Source organism: Microcaecilia unicolor, chromosome 7 (assembly GCF_901765095.1).
Source record: "Microcaecilia unicolor chromosome 7, aMicUni1.1, whole genome shotgun sequence".
In the NCBI taxonomy this organism is placed as follows: Eukaryota; Metazoa; Chordata; class Amphibia; order Gymnophiona; family Siphonopidae; genus Microcaecilia; species Microcaecilia unicolor.
Genome location: NC_044037.1, coordinates 248,985,068 through 249,007,303, shown reverse-complemented (window position 1 = coordinate 249,007,303; position 22,236 = coordinate 248,985,068). Strand labels below are relative to the sequence as shown.

Below are 22,236 nucleotides of genomic sequence, written 5' to 3'. Positions count from 1 at the left end.
TGGGACCCTAACTCTAGCACTCCTCTGATCTCAAAATCCATAGAGATTTACAAATCTCACAGCGAGTCTAGATTGTGTGGCTCTTCCTCCAGCCATGAAATCAGGAGCCCTTATTAATTTAACATGCAGACACTCACTTCGATAAGCTTATGTAAACCACAGTAATCTTAGAAGTTGTTTTTCATAACTGTGACCTTTACAGTATGCAGTGAAAATATGATCAAAACACCATTCAGTAATTACAATAGCACTAGTGTTATTGTGTACTCTAGAAATAAACATAGCTTTGGGCAGACTAGATGGACTGTATCTGATGTCATTTACTATGTTACTATGAAGCATTGTAAATGTGTTCAAGAATTTGGTTAGTGGCAAACAAAACTAACTCCAACAATTTTTGACAAAGGGATGTTAAATATAAGAAGAAACTCAAAACATTTTTATTTGAAATATAGTACTTAAAAAAAATAGGGTTTTTTTTAAAAATAATTTTTCAGATGCTTATTACTTTATGCTGTATTAATTTTGGCTTGTGTGTTAGACTGCTTATGCTATAAACTGTGCTGAACCCATTTTGGGGGTTTAGCAGTATATAAGAGATGTATTGGTATTTTTTTTTGGGGGGGGGGCTTTTGAAAACAGTATAACTTTAAACAATAATTTATCCATTTAGTTATATTAATGTTGAGCAGAGTTGTGAATTCAGGTAGAACATTGAAAATGTCAATGTACTGGGAACTTTAAATGGGAAAAATTAAGAATCCTTTTATATTTTTCCTGCTATTCCTGTCTTCCGACATAAATGCATAAATAAGTTAGACAGAGTGACTGAATTTCATTGATGACCCCCCCCCCCCCCCCCCCCAAATCTCATCCAATTTTAAATGCACAACTTTGGCCATATACCTCAATTGTGGTACCTGGTCAAAATAGCCCCGACAAAAAAAAGTCAGACAAAAAGGCCCAAAGACAAATAGCCCTGACAAAAAAAAAACCTAGACAATAAAGCTCCTGACAAAATAGCACCCAGCAAATCAGCCCCTGACAAAAGGGCCTGCCCACAATTTGGCCTCCGACAAATGAGTCCACTGACAAAAAGGCCCGCCTGCTGCGAGTATTTTACCTGTTCTGCTCCTGCTCCTGCTCCTGCAACTGTGTGTCTGAGTCCCACTGCTGCTTTGAGCTGAAGATTGTCGCGTCTTTGCCACCCCAGTTTCAGTGCTCACTGTTCAGAATGTCTCCCTCTTCCTCCTGCCTACCCTGCGTGGTTCAGTATCTCTCTAGTCCTTTCTCTCCTTCGGCAATCCTCCAACTTTCCTGTGACAATGCTGGAGTCCTTTTTACTAAGCAGCGGTAGGGCTAACACAAGGGTAACACATGCCAAATTGACACTACTGCTAGGGTAGCTTGGTAATTTTGAAATTGGCGCATGCTGTTTCCCACAGTAGAAAATATTTTTCTATTTTCTACCCCAGGGGGTGTTCCTGACAGTAATCAGCAGAGCGGCCACATTAGTGCAGGCTGCATGATTGCCACGTGGTTAGCCGAGCCCTTACTGCTAGGTTAGTGGGTGGCTGTAAGGACTCAGGCAGTAAATAGCCATGTGCTACTTTTGATTTTAGCACAGAGCCATTTACTGCCCCATAAAATAGCCTTTTTTTCCATCCACGGTAAAAATTGGCCCAGCGCATGCCAATTTCACCCATCCAAACTACTGCAGGCCACATTTTACTGCAGCTTAGTAAAAGGGTCCCTAAACAGGAAGTGTTAAAAGCTCCAGCGTTAATTTGAGTTGGTGACCACATACTAATACTAACATTATTTCATGGCCTATAAAAAGGTATAGAAAAAGATTGCATTTACCGCTGTGCTTGAAATGGGATTTGCATGTGGGAAAGTTTCACGTTAGGACGTGCAGCTCAGTAAAAGGACCCCTAAGTCCCTTATCCATGAAGTTTCAGTAGCACGATAGTTTATTGTTTGCTTGAATTATTTTGGATTTGCTTTTGCTTGATTTATTTTGGGTTTGCTTTATTAATTGTGTATGTTTATTGCACCTCACCATGAAAGAACAAAACAAAACAAAACACTGGCTTCAGGATTTAAATATTAATCCAATGTGGTTTTATCTGAGCTGAGCAGAGGGATTCCTGGATATTCAGCACCTGTGTCTGGGTATAACTTTAAATACCATGGTCAGTGTTTTAATGTGATGCCAACTGCAGAGTTTAAACTTCTGGAGAATGTATTTTATCAAGCCCACCATCAGCTTCATCTAACAATCAAAGTTTTTGACAAATAATAACATTTTTAGAACACAATATTATGAGGATTGGAAAGACCTCTTTAAATATTTCTTCAGGGATTGATATGTGTAGTTGTTCTGTGTAAATGCAGCCAGTGCAAGGTAAACAACATAAAATAAACATTATCAAGTATTTGTTTTCAACCAGGCATAACGGGAATAGAAGAAACTAAAATTAAATGTTAGTTGCATTACAAATAACAAATATTGGCATGAAGTGTGCCCAAGTATCTATTAAATTTTAATTGTATTTGACAATAACAATACTACAGAAGAAGCTATTTGTTTCTAGCTCCTTTATTCATAAACTCTCATCGTACAGAAAACTGTACCCACTCTTCCTGCTCTCTCATCTCTTTACATAAGTACATAAGTATTGCCATACTGGGACAGACCGAAGGTCCATCAAGCCCAGCATCCTATTTCCAACAGTAGCCAATCCAGGTCACAAATACTTGGCAAGATCCCAGAATAGTACAAAACATTTTATGCTGCTTATCCCAGAAATAAGCAGTGGATTTTCCCAAGTCCATTTTAATAATGGTCTATAGACGTTTCCTTTAGGAAGCTGTCCAAACCTTTTTTTAAACTCTGCTAAGATAACCGCCTTTACCACATTCTCTGGCAACAAATTCCAGGGTTTAATTACACGTTGAGTAAAGAAAAATGTTTTCCGATTCGTTTTAAATTTACTATGTTGTAGCTTCATTGCATGCCCCCTAGTCCTAGTATTTTTGGAAAGAGTAAACAGACGCTTCACGTCTACCCATTCCACTCCACTCATTATTTTATAAACCTTTATCATATCTCCCCTCAACCATCTTTTCTTCAAGCTGAAGATGCTTTAGCCTTTCCTCATAGGGAAGTCGTCCTATCTCCTTTATCATTTTCATCGCTCTTCTCTGCACCTTTTCTAATTCCACTATATCTTTTTTGAGATGTGGCGGTCAGAATTGAACACACGCCCAGATGCTCAAAACTCCAGCATTGTTCTGAACAGTGCCATAAAATTACTGCCGGAACAGCACAGAACTACTCCCTAATGCTCAACACTAATAGGATGCAAATATAGGTGCGCTCATAGCGTTGAGCATTAGGGATTTCGGTGGAAGGATTGTATCTGGTACATGCGCAGAAATGTTCCACGGTAAGCTCAGCTGCTGTGCACATATGCCTGGCAAAACCCAAATGCGAAGCACACATTTATTTATTTCAAAAAAATTCATATCCCGCTTAAAATCAGTGGGTAACAATAAAAACATACACAATATAAAAAGACCACCAACAATAACAAACAATAAAATGTCATACTGTCAATACATCATTAACTTATAGACTTGTAGAGATAGAATCCCTAATCATTCATATATGCTTTCATAAAATAAAAAGCCTTCAACAATTTTTTTAACTTCTTAAAATCTGCATAGTCTTAAATAACCTGGCAGACAGTTCCAGAAACAATTTCCAGCTACAGAAAACGCACAATTTTTTTTGTTTCAGACAAATGTCAAACATAAATGGCAAACAATGTTTTCTGTGGCCTAAATATAAGTGGTTTTAATTCTTTTTAGCTTGAACTCTTACATTTAAATGCAGGAAACAGATGCCAATGTGTGCTTTCACTTCTGGGTCTGCTGCAACTTGTGCATATTTATTTACATAAGTAATGCCATACTGGGAAAGTCCAAGGGTCCATCAAGCCCAGCATCCTGTCCACAACAGCGGCCAATCCAGGCCAAGGGCACCTGGCAAGCTTCCACAGGCTTCCTTCTGCTTCCAAAAGCAATCAAAAGTGGCAGATTTTGAAGAAAGAATCATGAGAAATCCTCTCTTCCAACACCCTAATGCCTGCTCTGACCTGACATTAATTTTTGCAGCAGTAAGGCAAGTTTGTTGTGGCCGCTCTTTTCTGAGCATAGGAGAGGAATACAAAGTGGAGGAGGGGAGGAGTAGCTTAGTGGTTAGTGCAGTGGATTTTGAGCCTGGGGAACTGGGTTCATTTCCCACTGCAGCTCCTTGTGATCCTGGGCAAGTCACTTAACCCTCCATTGCCCCAGGTAGAAATAAGTACCTGTATATACTATGTAAAGTGCTTTGAAAGTAGTTGCAAAATCCATAGAAAGGCAGTATATCAAGTCCCAGTCCCTTTCCCTTCCCCTTAAAAAAAAAGAACTCATTTACATGAGCTAGACTTCATTAGCATGCTACTTGTGTTTGCATGTTCATTTGTTCCAGGCCTCTGAATATTCTCCATAGGTAAATGCGTGCTATTCCGGCACAAATGACCTCTAGCGTCCACATTTACGTTTGAGCATTGGGGCCCTAGTTCACAACTCAAATCAAGGGAACAAGGAGTGATGGTCCTTAGATGAATCCTATTAATCTGGGCTGTAACCTGAGTGGGAATGGTAGGGATCTGCAGCAGAAAGAGTGAGAAAAGTGGGTAACTGGGGTTGGGGTAGGGCTGCTTGGAGCAGGGGAGAGATTAGTCAGGCCCTGGGGGGAGAGGAATGGAGCTTGTTGAAGGAGTGTAACATCAGTTATTTGTAAAGAAAAAAAAAACATTGTCCTGGATCTTGGTCCTGATTATTCCAGACAAACAATACTGTACTGTAAGTTTATTTGCTATGCTATGCTATATTTGTCTTATTTACCGCTCAGTTATCCATGATGGACTTCTCGGCAGTGTACAAACTTAAAAATAAAAACTCTTCTCTTGATGAGTAAATTATTATTATTTAAAAATAAAACAGTCAGTCTGGCAACAGTCAGTCCTCTAAAATATGCTTCTTTCAAACTCCTGAAACTCAAGCATCACTAACTTAAACCTCATACATTTATATTTTTTAAAAGATTCCAGAAAAAAAAAAGTGGTATCACTTGTTTTAAATCTTTAGGCAATAAATTCCAGAGTCTAGCTCCCTGGACTGAAAATAAACTATCATGAATAGACTTATAAATGTACATTTTTAAATGACTGAAAACCCAGACAAAAAAATCCTAAAGAAGCAAAGTTTACAACCTTCAAACGGAACCTTCAATAATTCCCCAACTCCCTCAGAATTTAATCCATGGATTTATGGATCAAAGTAATAATTTTAAACTGTATACATTTTTGAACAGTCAACCATATATGCAATCTGTGTTTATTTTACATAAATATGGAGATTTTTATTACCCTTGTCAATACAGTAAGTTTGGAATGTCCTAAAATGACACATTGGCTTACAACATAAGCTTGCTAGTGACAAGTGGCATTTTAGAAAGGACATCGAACTCTGAATATGGATGTCCAAATCAGAATGTCACAAATGGACCTCCATCTCACATATATTTAACAACATGATACAGCAAAATATATGTGAGATGGACACCCATGTGCTGGAAATATCCATCTTGAAAATCCATTTTACAAACTGAAACATCCAAAATTATGAACGGGATAAACAAGGGACATGGATGTCTGTATGGCAGCATAGGAACATCCATCTTATAAAATGGACATACAGGCAGACAGAGAGACACATGCACACATACCTACATGGACATAAGAATAGCCACACTGGGTCAGACCAAAGGTCCATATAGCCCAGTATCCTCTTTCCAACAGTGGCCAATCCATGTCACAAGTACCTGGCAGAAACCAAATTACCAGTAACATTCCATGCTATCAATCCCAGGGCAAGCACTGGCTTCCCCCATGACCATTTCAATAACAGACTATGGACTTTTCCTCCAGGAACTTGTTCAAATTTGTTAAAAATCTAGATACTCTAATCTCTGTTACTACATCCTCCGGCAACAAGTTTCAAAGCTTAACTATTCATTGAGTGAAAAAATATTTCCTCCTATTTGTTTTTAAAGTATTTCCATGTAATTTCATTGAGTGTCCCCTGGTCTTTGTATTTTTTGCAAGAGTGAAAAATCGATTCACTTTTACCCATTCTACACCACTCAAAAATTAATACACCCCAATCATAACCCCCCTCATCTGTCTCTTTTCCAAGTTGAAGAGCCCTAACCTCTTTAGACTTTCCTTATATGGGAGGCGTTCCATCACCTTTATCATTTTGGTTGCTCTTCTTTGAACCTTTTCTAATTCCACTATATCTTTTTTGAGATACGGTGACCTGAACTGAGCAGAATACTTAAAGTGAAGTCGCGCCATGGAGCAATACAGAGGTGTTATAATATTGTTAGTCTTATTTTGCATCCCTTTCCTAATAATTCTTAGCATCCTGTTTGCTTTTCTGGCCACCACTGCACAATGGACAGAAGATTTCAGCGTATTGTCTACAATGACACCTTGATCTTTTTCTTGAGTACTGACTCCTAAGGTGGACCCCAGCATTGGGTAACTATGATTTGGATTATTGCATTTGGCCACATTAAGGGCCCTGTTTACTAAGCATGTTACTAGGCATGTTAGCGTCTTTAATGTGCATTAACCATGTATGTGCGTTAACTGTGTACGTGCCTACAATATCCCTATAGGTGCCTACATGGTTAGCATGCACGCTAATTGTAGGTGTGTTAAAAACGCTAACGTGCCTTCATAAACAGGGCCTTAAATTTAATCTGCCATTTAGATGCCCACTGTTCCAGTTTCCTAAAGTCTTCCTATATATATTTTTAGTGTATGCAGCAAGGAGCCACCGTAGAAGCTTTATTGCTGTATTCTAAGCCCGCTGTATGGCTCACAAATGCTCACAAACATATGCATGTTTATTTTCCTCTGACAGCCTTCAGACTTAAATTCAATTACTTCTTCAAGGCTGACGTAAGATTGGGCTAGAGTAATTACAGCAACTATTCAATCACCAATTGCTCCTATAGTTATTATTTTAACATGTTTAAAATTTTTCTGCACTTGGATTAAAACAGGAAAGCTAAATTTGTCAAGACCTTTTCTTTTACTCCTTCCTCTTTTCCCCTATTTCCTCCCCCCCCCCCCCCCTCAACATTTCAAAATTAAAATCTGGCAAATGTTTCCTATATAAAAAAAATAGTGCTTCTTTTCATGCTCGAAATGGCATGAATCTGGTAGAAATTTGATTCATCTATCCTAATACCTATGAGGACCCTCTACTAACATGTGCTTAAGCTAACCAAAATGTGTTAAAGTATTGTGTGGTATTTTGTTGTCTTCTGAACACTAAAGACCAGATTCTATATAAGGCATATTAAATGTAGGCGTGTTGGAATAACGCACATAGTACTATTATATAAACCGCATCTACAGTAAGACATGATTTATAGAATAGCCCATAGGCTAGGGAATGCACATACAGTTAGGCGTGGCTATTTATGCTACTGAAATTCTGGTGTAAATTCTTGCGCCTAAATGCCTAAACGTATGCTTGCTCCCCCAATTCTATAACAAAGTACGTAAATGACACCCCTGACATACCTACATTCCTCCCTTGGTCATGTCCCCTTTTCAGCTATGCATGTTGTAATTTACGCGTGCCTTTTTTTATAATATACCTAAAAAGAAGTGTGCATGATTTCCAATTATTGTCAATTAGTGATAATTGTTTCTTATAGGCCAATTATCATGACTAATTGGCTCATTACTTACTTGAGTAGTGTGCATAAATTGGCCATGCACACAATTTAAGGCGCTACTCGCCGTGCTTTATATAAAATCTGGCCTTTATTGCACATCATTTATTTTTTGGAAAATATTTTTGGGAGGGGGATAAGTGTTATCCAGCTAGCACATTATGATCAACGTGTGCTAACTATATAACATAGACTTAACATGGGAGTGCTAGATGCCTCCTAAATAGGAGGCTGCAACTGTGAGAAGATAAATTAAATACATTAGTGCTTAATAAAAAGGTTGGTCTGACTTGCGAGTTTTGTTGCCAGTCTTGGGTTGTACACTCCAGAGCACCGCGGAACTCTTCCCCCTTGTGCCCAATATCTTAAAAACCAACCTTCTTTGACTTAGATTTTTCTGAGCTCAATTTGTCCATCCAGCAGTATACAAAACCACAGGTATAATCTCCCTGATCCTGCTTGAACTTGTGGATCTTCTCTAAACGTCCTGTCGGTAAACCTGCATTTGCTTTTGGAGCTCATGAAATTGTTGATCAAATTGTACAGACTCACTATTAATAAATCCAATTTAGTTTGTAATTCTGTATGATGCTGTTCAATTTTCTCATTAGTAGCTTCAATTGTCAACAACATAGTGTCCAATGAGCACCTTGTTAGCACTTCATTCCATCACTGAACATATTCCTTATCATCCAAAATCCACGGTTCTTTAATCATACGCAATCCCTGTGGTATTCTTTGAACATGACAATATTGCAGTAATGCTACCAAATGTAACTCTTCTTTAATTAGGCTTTTATTCAGCTTTTGAATTTCCAACCAGTCAACCTCAGCTGAACGTTTGTCAGTAGATTCTAATAACCAAATTACCAGATAACAATTTAGAAGTAACATCCTCCATAACCCCCAAAGTAGAATCCCAACTTAGACCAACCATAATACCGCCTCAATAAGTAATAACTATTATAGCATAAAGGAGGAACAGTACTACTACTAATCATTTCTATAGTGCTACTATATGTACACAGTGCTGTACACATTATAAACAGGTACTTTCTCTGTCCCTAGGGGGCTCATAATCTAAATTTTTTTGTACCTGGGGCAGTGGTGGGTTAAGTGATTGGCCCAAGGTTGCAAGGAGCTGCAGTGAGAATTGAACCCAGGTTGCCAGGATCAAAGCACGCTATACTAACCATTAGGCTACTCCTCCATTCTGAGGCTACTCCTCCACTCCAGTATATACCAAAATATTCTTAACGTAGATCAAAAATATCACAATATAATACACATGATCTAGGTGAAAATCATAAATATGAAAAATCATTAAAATATTTTTATATTATAAAAATATATGTGACAAGTGCTCAGAAATAATTTTGTGCTAAAGTGTCAAAACGACAAAGCACCTCAATCTTCCAACTTTATGAAAAGGAAATATGTCCCCATCAAGCATCCCCAGCAATGCCCTCTATATCCACAACAATGTCCCCAACACCTCATTCATGTCCCCTGACCCCTTCAATAAATGTCCTCAATCCCCCAATCAACATGTCACCCCCCCAAAAAATCTGACCCCCCAAAAGACCTCACCTTCTGCCATAAATTCCCAACCCCCAACTATATACCCTGCCCCCCTTGCCCCACCCTCCACTATCCTGCTAAGGGGTAGGCACCATTTTGGAAGAGACACCAACCCAGGAGGCAACAGAGAGAGACTGCAACCGCTGGTGGACACACTTATGGCACGTCAGACCATCGAATAGGTCCTGGCAGGGATTGGGTGGATAGGGGAGGGAGTAGAAAGGGGGCAGGGTTTATGTGGTGGTGGGCTGGGAATTATTAGCAGAGGGTGAGAGGTTTTTTTTTTGGGGGGGGGTCAGTGACATTTATTTGGGGTGTTGAGGACATTGTTGGGGAGTCAGAGGAGTGCATTGAGGTGACTGAGGAACATGAATGAGGTGTCGTAAAACTTGATAGAGGTGTGTGAGACATTTCTGGAGGTATCAAGGGCATTAATGGGGATGTTGTGGGACATAATTAAGTTGTTGGGGACATTGCTAGGGGCATTGGGGACATTGCTGGGGGTGTGTAGGAACATGGTTGAAGTTTCAGTAAATTTCATTGAGGTGTTGGGGAACTTGAAGGCGGTGTCTTGTCTTTTCATGGGGTCTTTGTATTTTCACTCGGGGGTCAGAGTATGTATGGTGGAGGATTCTGATGTGAGGAGGGCATGTAAGAGGGCCTGCACCTCAATGACATCATGCAGTATTATGGCACAAGAGCTGCTGTGCTTTTACTGCATGGTACGGTGAGGCTTCTGTGTCAACATTCTGTCCTGTGTAGTAAATGAAGAGCAGATGATGTGCCCTCCCCCCTCCCACACACACACATTTATCACACTGCCTTTGCACTTACTGCATGCTAATTTTTGCCTTAAAATACGGACTCAGGGGCGTAGCCACGGGTGGGCCTGGACGGGCCCAGGCCCAGCCACTTTTGTTCCAGGCCTGCCCAGCCTCTTCTGCCTGTTCTCCCCGTCTGCGTGGTCTGCTCACTTTTACTGCCCTGAAGCGCCGTTCTCCCTCCAGCACCAGCGATTCCCATAGCCAGCCTTCTGCCAGCGCACGTCATCTGGGCCTCTTCTCAGGTATGTCCCGCCTACTCTGCAACTTCCTGCTTCCCACCTTTGCGGAAAACAGAACTGAGCATGTGAAGGGGGCTGTCGCGGGGGGGAGGGGGGGGGTAGCGGGTGGAGAGGAAATGCGGCGGCGGGCGGGGGGGGGGGGGTGGTAGTGGGTGGAGAGGAAATGCGAGGCCCGTGCCCACCCAGTCCACCTTCAGGCCCATCTAAAAATTAAACTCTGGCTACGCTACTGCGGTAGGTACAAAGTTTACCACACTTTAGCAAAAGAGCCCTGAAGCAATAGAGGGTTCAATGATTTGCCCTAGATCACAAAAGAACAGCAGTGGGATTTAAACCAAGTTCCTCTGGTTCTCAGCCCATTGCTCTAACCATTAGAGTAGAGCTGGAAAGTGCTTTAAAAATAATAGATTTATGTAAATGTAAACAAGAACCTTAAAACAAGGGGAAAAGAAATTCAACCTGAAAAAAACATGGATATGGCGAGCACTATGTCATTAAGGTTAAGCTGATCTTCACTGTATTTAAAATTTTTGATTTTCTGATATTGCTCATAAGATGAGAACAGAATATCCCTGTCCACTACTTCAGAAGACTGACCCCAAATGTGAAACATGCTGCGGTGCTAGGTACCAAATATTACATATGCAATGTATCTATTTATTATTATGCTCCATTTAGGCCAGGAATTCTCAACCTAGTCTTCAGGACACACTTAGCCAGTCAGGTTTTCAGGATACCCACAATGAATATGCATATGATAAATCTGCATACAATGCAGGTACTGCATGTACATTTATCTCATGCATATTAATTATAGAGTCCTGAAAACTTGAGTGCAGCATTTTAATCAAACTTGTGGCATGCAGAAGCTAGATTCTATGAGAAAGAAACCTGCAGTGATTGTTCTCAAACAAAGTACTGGTCAGCTTATAGTGTGAATAGGCAAATGGTATTACAATGAAATTTATATTTATATGCATGAGATAAATTTATATACTTCACTGGCTTCTGATCAGGTACCGCATACAGTTCAAGCTTCTCCTACTAACCTACAAATGCACTTGATCTGCAGCCCCTCCTTACCTCTCTACCCTCATCTCACCTTACGTTCCTACCCGTAACCTCCGCTCTCAAGACAAATCCCTCCTTTCAGTACCCTTCTCCACCACCGCCAACTCCAGGCTCCGCCCTTTCTGCCTCGCCTCACCTCATGCGTGGAACAAACTCCCTGAGCCCATACACCAAGCCCCCTCCCTGCCCATCTTCAAATCACTGCTCAAAGCCCACCTCTTCAATGCCGCCTTCGGCACCTAACCACCACACCTCTACTCAAGAAATCTAGACTACACCAACTTGACATTTTGTCCTTTAGATTGTAAGCTCCTCTGAGCAGGGACCGTCCTTCTTTGTTAAATTGTACAGCGCTGTGTAACCCTAGTAGCGCTCTAGAAATGTTAAGTAGTAGTAGTAATATTAGAAAATTTAAGAAATGTATTCTTGATTGTAATTTTTCAGAGCATAAAGTCCTTGCATTCAGTGACATCAATGTGCTTTTTTATTTGGGATTGTTCATCAGGCTGGTATAATGTCTGCAATGTAGACCAATGTCTGGATTCCTTTTACCCTATATCAATATTATGCTTGTCCTTAATCAGTTTTATAACTAAATACAAAACGGGAAACCAGGGCCGTGCCAACACGGTAAGCGAGGTAAGCATGGCAGGAGGGCGCCATCCTCTGGGGGGGCGCCCTGCCGCACCATGCTTACCTCGCCCTCTTCTCCCCAGATCCTTTTCCTTTTTTTTGTTTAAATTTACTTCTGTCCGGCGGTGTAGCGTCAGTGAGAAGGAGGCAGCGCTCCCCCGCCCCGACGTGTCTACTAGTCTTCCCTTCGCTGTGTTCCGCCTTCTTCTGACGTCAGAAATGACGTCAGAAGAAGGCGGGACACTTAGCGAAGGGAAGAAGACTAGTAGACACGTCGGGGCGGGGGAGCGCTGCCTCCTTCTCACTGACACTACGCTGCCGCCGGACAGAGGTAAATTTAAACAAAAAAAAAAAGGAAAAGGATATGGGGAGAAGAGGGCGGGCAGTGTAGCGATCGTTTTTGGGGGGGAGCGGCGCGGTGCCAACGGGGGGTGCTGGAGGTGCCAACTGCAGGGGGGCGCCGGAGACCCTAGGCACGGCCCTGCGGGAAACAGCATTTTGTTACTTGTTTATAGTTTGGGTAAGCATAAAAAGCTGGTAATCATGAATTTTTTTTTTACACATTCTCACAAAGATCCTGTCTCAGAGATGTATAACTACATCTGCATTGACATGGGAACATAAATGTGTCATACTTGTAGAGAAGTCCTTATTAAAATGGCTCTCCAGGTTAGCAGCCTATGATTGCAGTTCCTGGGACTGGAGGGTAGTAATTTCCTGTGGGTTTAGCAGAGGACTGCTGACTTGCAAGCTCTGATAATTCCCAGTAGACCTCATCAGTTTATATTCTCACAACTAACCGTTAGTTTTTGGTTTTGGTTTTGGCTTCGGCTGAAACCAGGTGATAAGTTTCGGCTAAAGTTGCAGTTTCGGCCAAGAGTATTTAGACACTTTCGGTAGCAGTTTCGCTCAGCCTCTAATTCAAGGACCTGAAAGCTTCTACTCTTCATGGAAAATGAAGATCTTCCAAGAAACTTCCCTTACACTAAAAGAAAGCCTAAGGCTAAAATATTCCCCACTATGGCTTTACTCTGCCACCTGCTGGCAGAATCCATTCAATACATATTCCACTTCACCTAGAACAGAGGTTCTCAACACAGTCCTCAGGACATATCTAGTCATTCAGGTTTTCAGGATACCCACAATGAATATGGATGAGATAATCTACACCTTTAAGTGGCCACTTATGCAAATAAATGACTAAGGGGTCCTTTTACTAAGTTGCGGTAAACGGGGGCCTCAGCATGCATCAAAAACACATGCTGGTACTAGCGCAAGCCCCCTTTTACCACAGCAGACAAGAAATGGCCGTGCAGTAACTGAACCACTTGCCGTGCGGCCATTTCAGGGAGGGAAGCACTTATTGACACCCATTGAGGTGGCGGTAAGGGCTCCCACGCTAACCTGGTAGTAACTGGGGGCCTGCGCTAGCATCAGTGTGTGTTTTTGACACACGCTGAGGTCCCTTTTTACTGCAGTAGGTAACAGGGTGTCTCTATTTCTGGAAAAGAAATGGCCATGCGGTAAGTGAACCACTTGCCAGGGAGCCATTTTGTGGAGGAGCACTTATCCTCACTCATTGAGGAGACAGAAAGGGCTCCAGCACTAAGGACCTACAAAAATAGAAAATATTTTTGTAGCGCCAGAAATTGCTTGCTTGCACTGCACGTGGGAACTACTGCCAGGCTCCTGTGGGAGCCCACTGGTATTTGCAGATTGGTACGTGGCAAAGCTGTTGCTGCATGCCAACTCTTTACTAAAAGGGCCCTTGAATGTGCTGCACTCCAGCACCAAACAGACACACACACACACACACAGATCCAATATGCACCACCTTGAACTACATACACAAGGTACATGCAGTTCACTTCACACAGTTCTGCACACACATTTACACACAACAGAGAAATAATTTCAGCCTAAATGTGGAATAAAAGAAGTGGCTTTATTGGAATAACTTAGATGATCCAACATGGGCTGTGTTTCAGTAACCATATCTCTGTTTTAATTATTTTTATGCCATGAATTGGATTGAACTGTTCTCATTTTAAATCTAAAAGGAAGCCTAGCGTTATCCTCCTGATTATTTTTCACCTTCTTGAATGAATCCTGATGCAGGCAAGTTTGCCGAAACACAGCAAGTGTCAAGTCTTCTGAGCTGCTTCAATAAAGTCGAGGAGTAGCCTAGTGGTTAGTGCAGAGGACTTTGATCCTGGGAAACTGATTTTAATTCCCACTGCAGCTCCTTGTGACTCTGGGCAAGTCACTTAACCCTCCATTGCCCCAGGTACAAATAAGTACCCGTATATACTATGTAAACCGCTTTGAATGTGGTTGCAAAAAACACAGAAAGGTGGTATATCAAGTCCCATTTCCTTTAATCCACTTTTGGGCTGACATAATTTCTCTATAGGACTGCTCTACTTTGTGTTGTTTATACCCTCTGCCCTTGTTCACACATTTACATACAGCAAACATAACATACCACTCTTCAACATATACACAGACACACATGTACCTCACATATATCCTTGACACATAGTTCTGCACACACACACACACACATCATTGTATCATCCTTTTCACATGCACTTTCTACCTTGTTTCCATTTCATGTGGACTATCATACAGTAGGTATGTCCAGCCATTTTTTTATATTTAATTTTTTTGTTTTGATATGCTTTTCCTTTAAATGTTTACTTGTGGTCTTATTTCATTTTGTTTAGTTTCAACCAAAAGCAATGAAGAAAAAAAATAAAATTTTAAAATTTGTGTTGTTGAAACTGTCCTTCCACCCCCCCCCCCCCCCCAAAAAAAAATGAATGGTCCTCTCAGCTTCTCTTACCTCATTTATACATCTTTAGTCTTCACGGGGCAGAAGCAATCTCTGGTTGTTCCTGCCCTGACACATCTTCCGATGCTGGCAGACTGATGCTGGTGCCGTTGTTTATTTCTGCTCCGCAAAATGACACCAACTATATTATCAGTTATAAAAAATTTCAAAACTGTTTTAGGTAGCTTAAATATATTCTTATCATCATAGACCACTAGAAATGTAAGACTTCAAGTTGCAGTGGGATCAATTACAATGACTGGCATATGAAAATGCAGTATACCACTGGAGAATGGCATACTATACTTGAATTTATCCTGTGACCTTAAACAGAATGATAGCAGTTGGTTACTTTAAGCATTCTGATGCAGGACAGAAGGAACAAACAGTTGTTTGCTTCTTGATGTGTTGTTTTTTAAATATATAAGTATATAAACAGTGTTAAGACAATCTGAGGCAAAGCAATATCCAGAGAAGATCACTATGGGGCTCATTTTCAAAAGAGAATCACATCCAAAAAGTGTCATAAATCTGCATTTGGACATTTTCTCACAAAAACATCCAAATTGGTATTTTCAAAACCAATTTTTAGATGTTTTGCTATGAAGTCCATCAGAAGTGCATTCAAATCACAAGGGTGTGTGTCAGGGGCGTTTTAAGGGTGGGATCTGAACACTTGAACATTTTTCTGCCATAATGGAACAAAACAAAAGCATCCAGGTCTATAAGTTGGACAGTTTGGCCTAGACCTGTTTATTAACGAATAAGCCATAAAAAGTGCTCTACATGACCAGATGATCACTGAGGGAATAAATGAATGACACTCCCCTACTCTTTCAGTGGTCATTGACTCCCTTCCACCCTGCAAAGATGTAAATGAAATAGTACATACCAGCCCCTATGACAGCTGAAGATATTATGGCCGGTCCTATTAGAGCAGCAAGCAGGTTACTGGAATAGCCTAGTGGTCTGTGTAGTGCACTGTAGAGAAGGTGACCCCCATAATTCACTCTATTACACTTGTAATAAAGAAAACCACAAAACCTACTAAACTTACATATAGGTGACACCTGCAGCAATAAGGATTATAGAGGTATATAGTTGGGTACAGTAGGTTATTCATGGGTTTTGAAGGGCTCACCATACAATATAAGGGGGTAATGGTGAGATGTGTACCTAGGACCTTTTATGTGAAGTCCACTGCAATGCCCTCTAGGGTGCCCTGTTGCTCTGTTGGGATGTCTGTGTGGCCAGTCTACTAGGAAAGTTGGCTCCTATATCCTGCTGGCTTCATTTTGTGCATTTTTCACTTGGAATTTTTTTTTTTTTGGGGGGGGGGGGGGGAGATAGTCCAAAAAGATAGACGTAATAAGTAGAACATCATCTAGGAAATGGTCATTTTCAAAGAAAAAAGATTTTCACTACTTGATTTTTGGATGTTTTAAGCAAAATGTCCAAATTTTGGATTTAGACATCATATCAAAAATGCCCCTCCACATAATCTTATTAACCAGGGCATTAAAAATAGCAATATAGCTTGTAGGAAGTGAATTATGTACACGAAAGTTTAGGAAATTTAGCCTTTGTACTCTGATGGTGTTGAACATTTTACTCATCAGCCAAACTGGCTAAAGAATAATACACTCAATGTTCTAGACCAGGGGTTCTTAACCCAATCCTCAGAACACACCTAACCAGTCAGGTTATTCAGGATACCCACAATGAATATGCCTGAGAGACATTTGCATAGAATGGTGGCAGTACACGCAAATTTATCTATTGTAATATTGATTATTTAGTCTGTATGAAGCATCTTCAGACAAGAATTCAGACTATCCAGAATACAGCTCTTTTCTTGATTTTTTTAATGCACGCTCTAATTGTAGGCACGTTAAAAATGCTAACGCGCCTTAGTAAACAGGGCCCTAAATCTTTAAATAAATAAGGGGTCCTTTTACAGAATGGCGGTAAGCTCAACGCTGGCTTACTGTTCGCTCTTCCAGGACTATCGCCGGCAGAACATGGCCACTGGCGGTATTCCTAACCCGAGTGTGCGCCATTTCCAGGGGAAAAAGAAAATACCCAGAAATGGCTTGGGTGGCGAAACCCCGGCAGTAATTGGGCATCACCGTGCACTGCCGGGTTAGTGTGGGAGCCATTATCGCTAACCTCAGTGGGTAGTGGTAAGGGCTCCCCACCACATGGCCATGCGGTAAGAGTTCTGTCAGTGCGTGGCCATTTTTTTGGTGGTGGGGGGAGCTTTTACCAGCTGCAGAAAAAAGGGCCCTGGCGCAAGGGGAAAATGGTCCCTGCCGCTACCGCAGGTCTCTTTTTTTCTGCAGCTTAGTAAAAGGACCCCTAAATAAATATGTTGTTAATGCAAAATTTCCTTAGCTAAGAATTCTCAAGATGGGCAGTTCTACGCAAGAATCTGCTTCTATTACTTCAAAATATGTAGGCCAAATTCTTTGTTTAACTATACAAGTTATTAAGGACCAGTTTTAGTAAATGGCACCCAGATTTGGGCACTGAAAAAATCGGCAGCCAGTGCTATTCTATAAAGGGCACTCTGGGGTTCTGTTTTTATTATTATGTATATTTCTGTTGTACTCAGGGCTTTTTTGAGGGGGTACTTGGGGTTACTGAGTACCGGCACCTTTTTCATTGTCTGCTAAAATTGACTCATGGTCCCCAAGTTATAGTAAAAGAGCTCAGGCTCTACACACCAATTCTGCCTTTTCATAGATTCTGTGACTGGTTGCAGGGGGCCTGGCTATTGTGGGATGGGTCCCTCAGTGATCACCCCACCCCTGAAGGGCGGTCTGGCATTAGAGTACTGGCACCTTTTTTGCTAGAAAACACGCACTGGTTGTACTCCACCCTGGATAAGGACAAGTTAGAAATAATACATTTCGATTTTTGGGTTGTGCACACTTTATAGAATAGCTTGTAGCACCGATTCCCATGCCCAAATTTGGGTACTAGGACTTACACTTGCTGAAACCAGGCGTAATTCTGGCACTCAAGATGGGTGTGCATTCATGGTTTTCTATAACATTGTGTGCAAATTTATGGAATGCCCCTGACCTGTCCATGCTCCTTCCATGGCCATGCCCCATTTTGGGATCTGGATGAACAGTTTTATAGAATAGTGCATAGAAAGATGCATGCGCAAATCTAAAACAATGCCAATTAAGATCAATAATTGATTGTTAATGCCCAATTATTGATGTTAATTGCCTTGTTGCCAAATTTGGGCATGCAAATTTGTGCGCCCTTTATAGAATCCCCTCATGAATGTGCTTTCACTGATATTCTTGTTAATGTTGCAGAAGAAGTTAAAATATGATTTGAAAGGGATGTTGTGAAAAGATCTTTAAATACAATGGGGCCCTTTAAGCACATAAGCACCGCCATGCTGGGAAAAGACCAAAGGTCCATCAAGCCCAGCACTCTGTCTCCGACAGTGGCCAATCCAGGCCCCAAGAACCTGGCAAATAACCCAAAATTTAATAACGATCAATGGACTTTTCCTTTTACTAAGGAGTGCCTGAAAGTAGCCTGTGCTGATGTAGGTGCATGTTTTGGACATGCGCAGGTCAATTTTTAAGTGTGCCTGGAAAAAAGGCATTATTTTTGTGGCCAAAAATGGACGTATGGGAAAGTTAAAACCAGCACACTGCCTTTTTCAGCCTGAGACCCTTACCGCCATCCATTGACATAGCAGTAAGGTCTCATGAGCTAACCGGGCGGTAAGTGGTCAGTGCTCATAAACTACTGATTACTGCCGGGTAAGCACCACGTGGTAAAAAATAGAAAACATTTTCTATCGCATGTTTTGGGCATGCATCAAAAATGGAATTACCGCCAGGGGCACGCAGAAGCCGGGTGACAGTTCCAATTTGATGTGCATTGTATGCGCATAGGCGCTTTAGTAAAAGGACCCCAATGGTTGTAGCTATGGTTCACCTTATATTTGGAGAACAGGTTTCACTTTTACATGGCTTAACCCTTTAGTGTCCAATGTTCCCGTAATAAGCCATATGGGAACAGATTGATGGGATCATTGGACACTAAAGGGTTTTAATGCTGATGTTACTGGGTAGGTTCCTGTCATAAAGCTTCTCTATAGAGGACCAGTTGCCAGTTCCATAATACTCACTAAACCAATGACAAATTCAGTCAGCAGTGTGAGGTTTTGGCTACCTTAGGGGGTCTTTTACTAAGGCGTGCTCATGTTTTTTTGCACGCACTAAAACTGTGGGCGCACTAAACGTTAGAGATGCCAATGCATTCCTATGGGCATCTCTAAAGTTTAGCGTGCCCACAATTTTAGCGCGCGCTAAAAACGTGAGCACCCCTTAGTAAAAGACGCCTTTAGAGAGTAATTTAAAAAATAATGTCCATGAGTTAAATAACGGTTTACCTATGGAAATAGCCTTTTATAAAATTGCCTACCCAATGTACATGTAAAGTTATGTGCATGCAGCCTGCATGTATGTAAGTTTGCATGTGGTTTGAGGAGGTCTTCCCAAGGGCATCGTTTGCACTTACATGCATACTTTTGCATTCACGAAAGTACATGTATATATTACCACTGAAAAATTGAATATACCCAATAGCAGATGTAAATGTGTGGGCATAGTTTTACTATTGTAGTTTTCAGAGTAAGAAAAAGAAAAAGCCCTAGGTGTCTCCTGAGCTGGGATAGCAAGAAGTTCTTTATTGTGAGACCTGGCATGGGCTGTATTTTGGCATCTGATAAATATAGCTATCCAAATCAAAAGCTGTGCTTAGAAAAAACTGTTTAATTCCAGCTGTGCCAGAGAAAGTTTTCCCCCTGGCGTCACTACAATGCATTATCAACAAAAAAGTGTTGTAGTGACACCAATGGGAAAAGTTTTGCATGCACAATTTTTAACTTTTTATAGAATTTGGGAGAATGTGAGGCTTTATAAAATGATCCCCAATATGTGACTGTAATTTCATCAAAGGAAAATATTTACCAGAAGGGAAGGAATAATTAATAAAAGCCCCTGTTTACTAAGGTGTGCTAGCATTTTTAGTGTGCACTAATGCTAGAGACACCCCTAAGAATATAGGGGTGCCTCTAGCATTAGCACACATGATAAAAATGCTAGGGCAGCTTAGTAAACAGGGCCCAAAGAGACTTGTTGTATGTGATGAAGCACCCGGCCATGTGGTCAATCAAACTGTTTTCTCATCTTATTATTTCTCTGCTTGTGGATTCTCAACAGGGTTAATTTGATTTTATATGTGCAGTTTTCAATTTTTTTATTAAATGACATACGTTTTTAATTTGGGTCTTTTTGTTTTTTTGTATTAGTTGTATCCAGTCGTGGTGATAGGTGAAGGAGGGAAGAAACTGAGCATATGTAGACATCAGACATATTTCTATTTTGGAGAAAGATAATTATAAATTAATATACATTTTTTAATAATAACAGCTTTCATCTAAATGACTGAAAATTACTGCTACGTGGCAATTTTCTGTTGTCCCAGTAGAGACAAAATCATCTTGTAATAAATCATGTTTTCTTTCTGTCTGATTTTAGGGATGACTTGTCAAGCAAGAACATCATATACTGAAGATGAGGTGCTTTGGGGTCATCGCTTTTTTCCTGTCATTTCCTTAGAAGAAGGATTCTTTAAAGTAGACTACTCACAGTTCCATGCAACATTTGAAGTCCCTACCCCACCCTACAGTGTGAAAGAGCAAGAGGAAATGCTTCTTATGTCCTCCCCATTAATAGCACCTGCTGTAAGTAACAGCAAAGAAAGAAATAACTCTGTAGATTGCCTAGATGGTTTGGATGACATTAGCACAAAGCTGCCTCCAAAGTTGCAGAAAATAACGGGGAGGGAAGACTTTCCAAAAAAACTCCTGAGGATGAGTTCAACAACCTCAGAAAAGGCCTATAGCATGGGAGATTTGCCTATGAAACTTCAACGAATAAGCTCAGTTCCTGGCAACTCAGAAGAAAAACTGGTGATTAGAACCACAAAGATGATGTCTGATCCTATGAGTCAATCCGTGGCAGATCTGCCACCAAAGCTCCAAAAATTGTCAGGTGGTGGAACCAGGATGGATGGAAACCTGCCACCTAAATTAAGGAAAATGAACTCTGACCGATTTACATAGCAACAATAATAATTAAAAAAAAACTTTTAGATATTATTTGAAATAGGAAACACTTAGAAAATGCAATTTTGTTGGCAAGGAAACAATATAGACGAGGTTTGGTTTGTTAAGGTAGGAATGTGTTTCCTTTGCACTACATGCAAAACTGAGAGAAGTGTGTTTTTCCCAGTTAACCATGACTGTAACTATAATGCTTTGATAATAAGACCTAAAATATTTTTAGGGTGATAAGAGAACTGCAGTAATATTAAGTGGCATGTAGTATCACAACAAGCATGCAATAATTGTGTGCAGATTTTGCATATAGTTTTATGGCATGATTCTTACTATATTTATATTGTATATTCTACAGAAAAATATGTAAGGGGTGTTATTCTTCCCCGTATTTCTTAAGCTTTGTTGTAGGTTAATATAACAGTGGGTAACTGTAAGGGGCAAATATATGTTACGATGATGCAGTCATGTCCATTTTAGCAGGAGAAAATATTTTGGGCTATAACCTGATTGCCAGCTGTTGGTATTTTCAACAGATTTATCTAGATTTCCTATAATTTTCACTCCAATAAAATCTCTAGAAACAAAGGTATGTTTTACTATTGTAATGAGGCAGTGTTGTTTGCATTTGTGTAGTATTTTTTGCAGCTCATTGGGGTCCTTTTACTAAAGTGCATTAAGCCTATACGCCTGGATTTTATGTATGGTGCCTAGATTTGTACACCAAAATTTGAGCCGGCTCTTGAAATGCGCTTCTGAATTAATTGGCTAACGAGCCAATTAACATCAATAATTGAGTGCTAACAACCAATTATTGACATTAATTGGCATACACTAAAATTTGCACATCCATCTGGCTGCGTGCTCTTCCATAAGGAATGGCCCCTAATTCTAATAGCGTGTAACTCAAAAGGAGTTGTGGGCATGGGAGTGTCAGAGGCATTCAGAAATGTTACACGCATTGATACAGAATACTACCTCAGTGCGCCTAAGTTGGGGACCAGGATTTACGACACAAGCAAAGTACT

At 40.6% G+C, this 22,236-nt stretch overlaps 1 protein-coding gene across 1 annotated transcript in view; it reads left to right on the top strand.

The window, feature by feature from the left end:
- The window catches only part of KCNJ3 (potassium inwardly rectifying channel subfamily J member 3), a 355,847-nt gene extending 334,076 nt beyond the window's left edge, over positions 1-21,771 (top strand). The window contains exon 3 of the mRNA XM_030210524.1: positions 20,628-21,771. Within this exon, the coding sequence (XP_030066384.1) occupies positions 20,628-21,214 (587 nt within the window). The 3' untranslated portion in view covers positions 21,215-21,771. The remainder of the gene's footprint in view (positions 1-20,627) is intronic.
- Positions 21,772-22,236: the final 465 nt, after the last annotated feature.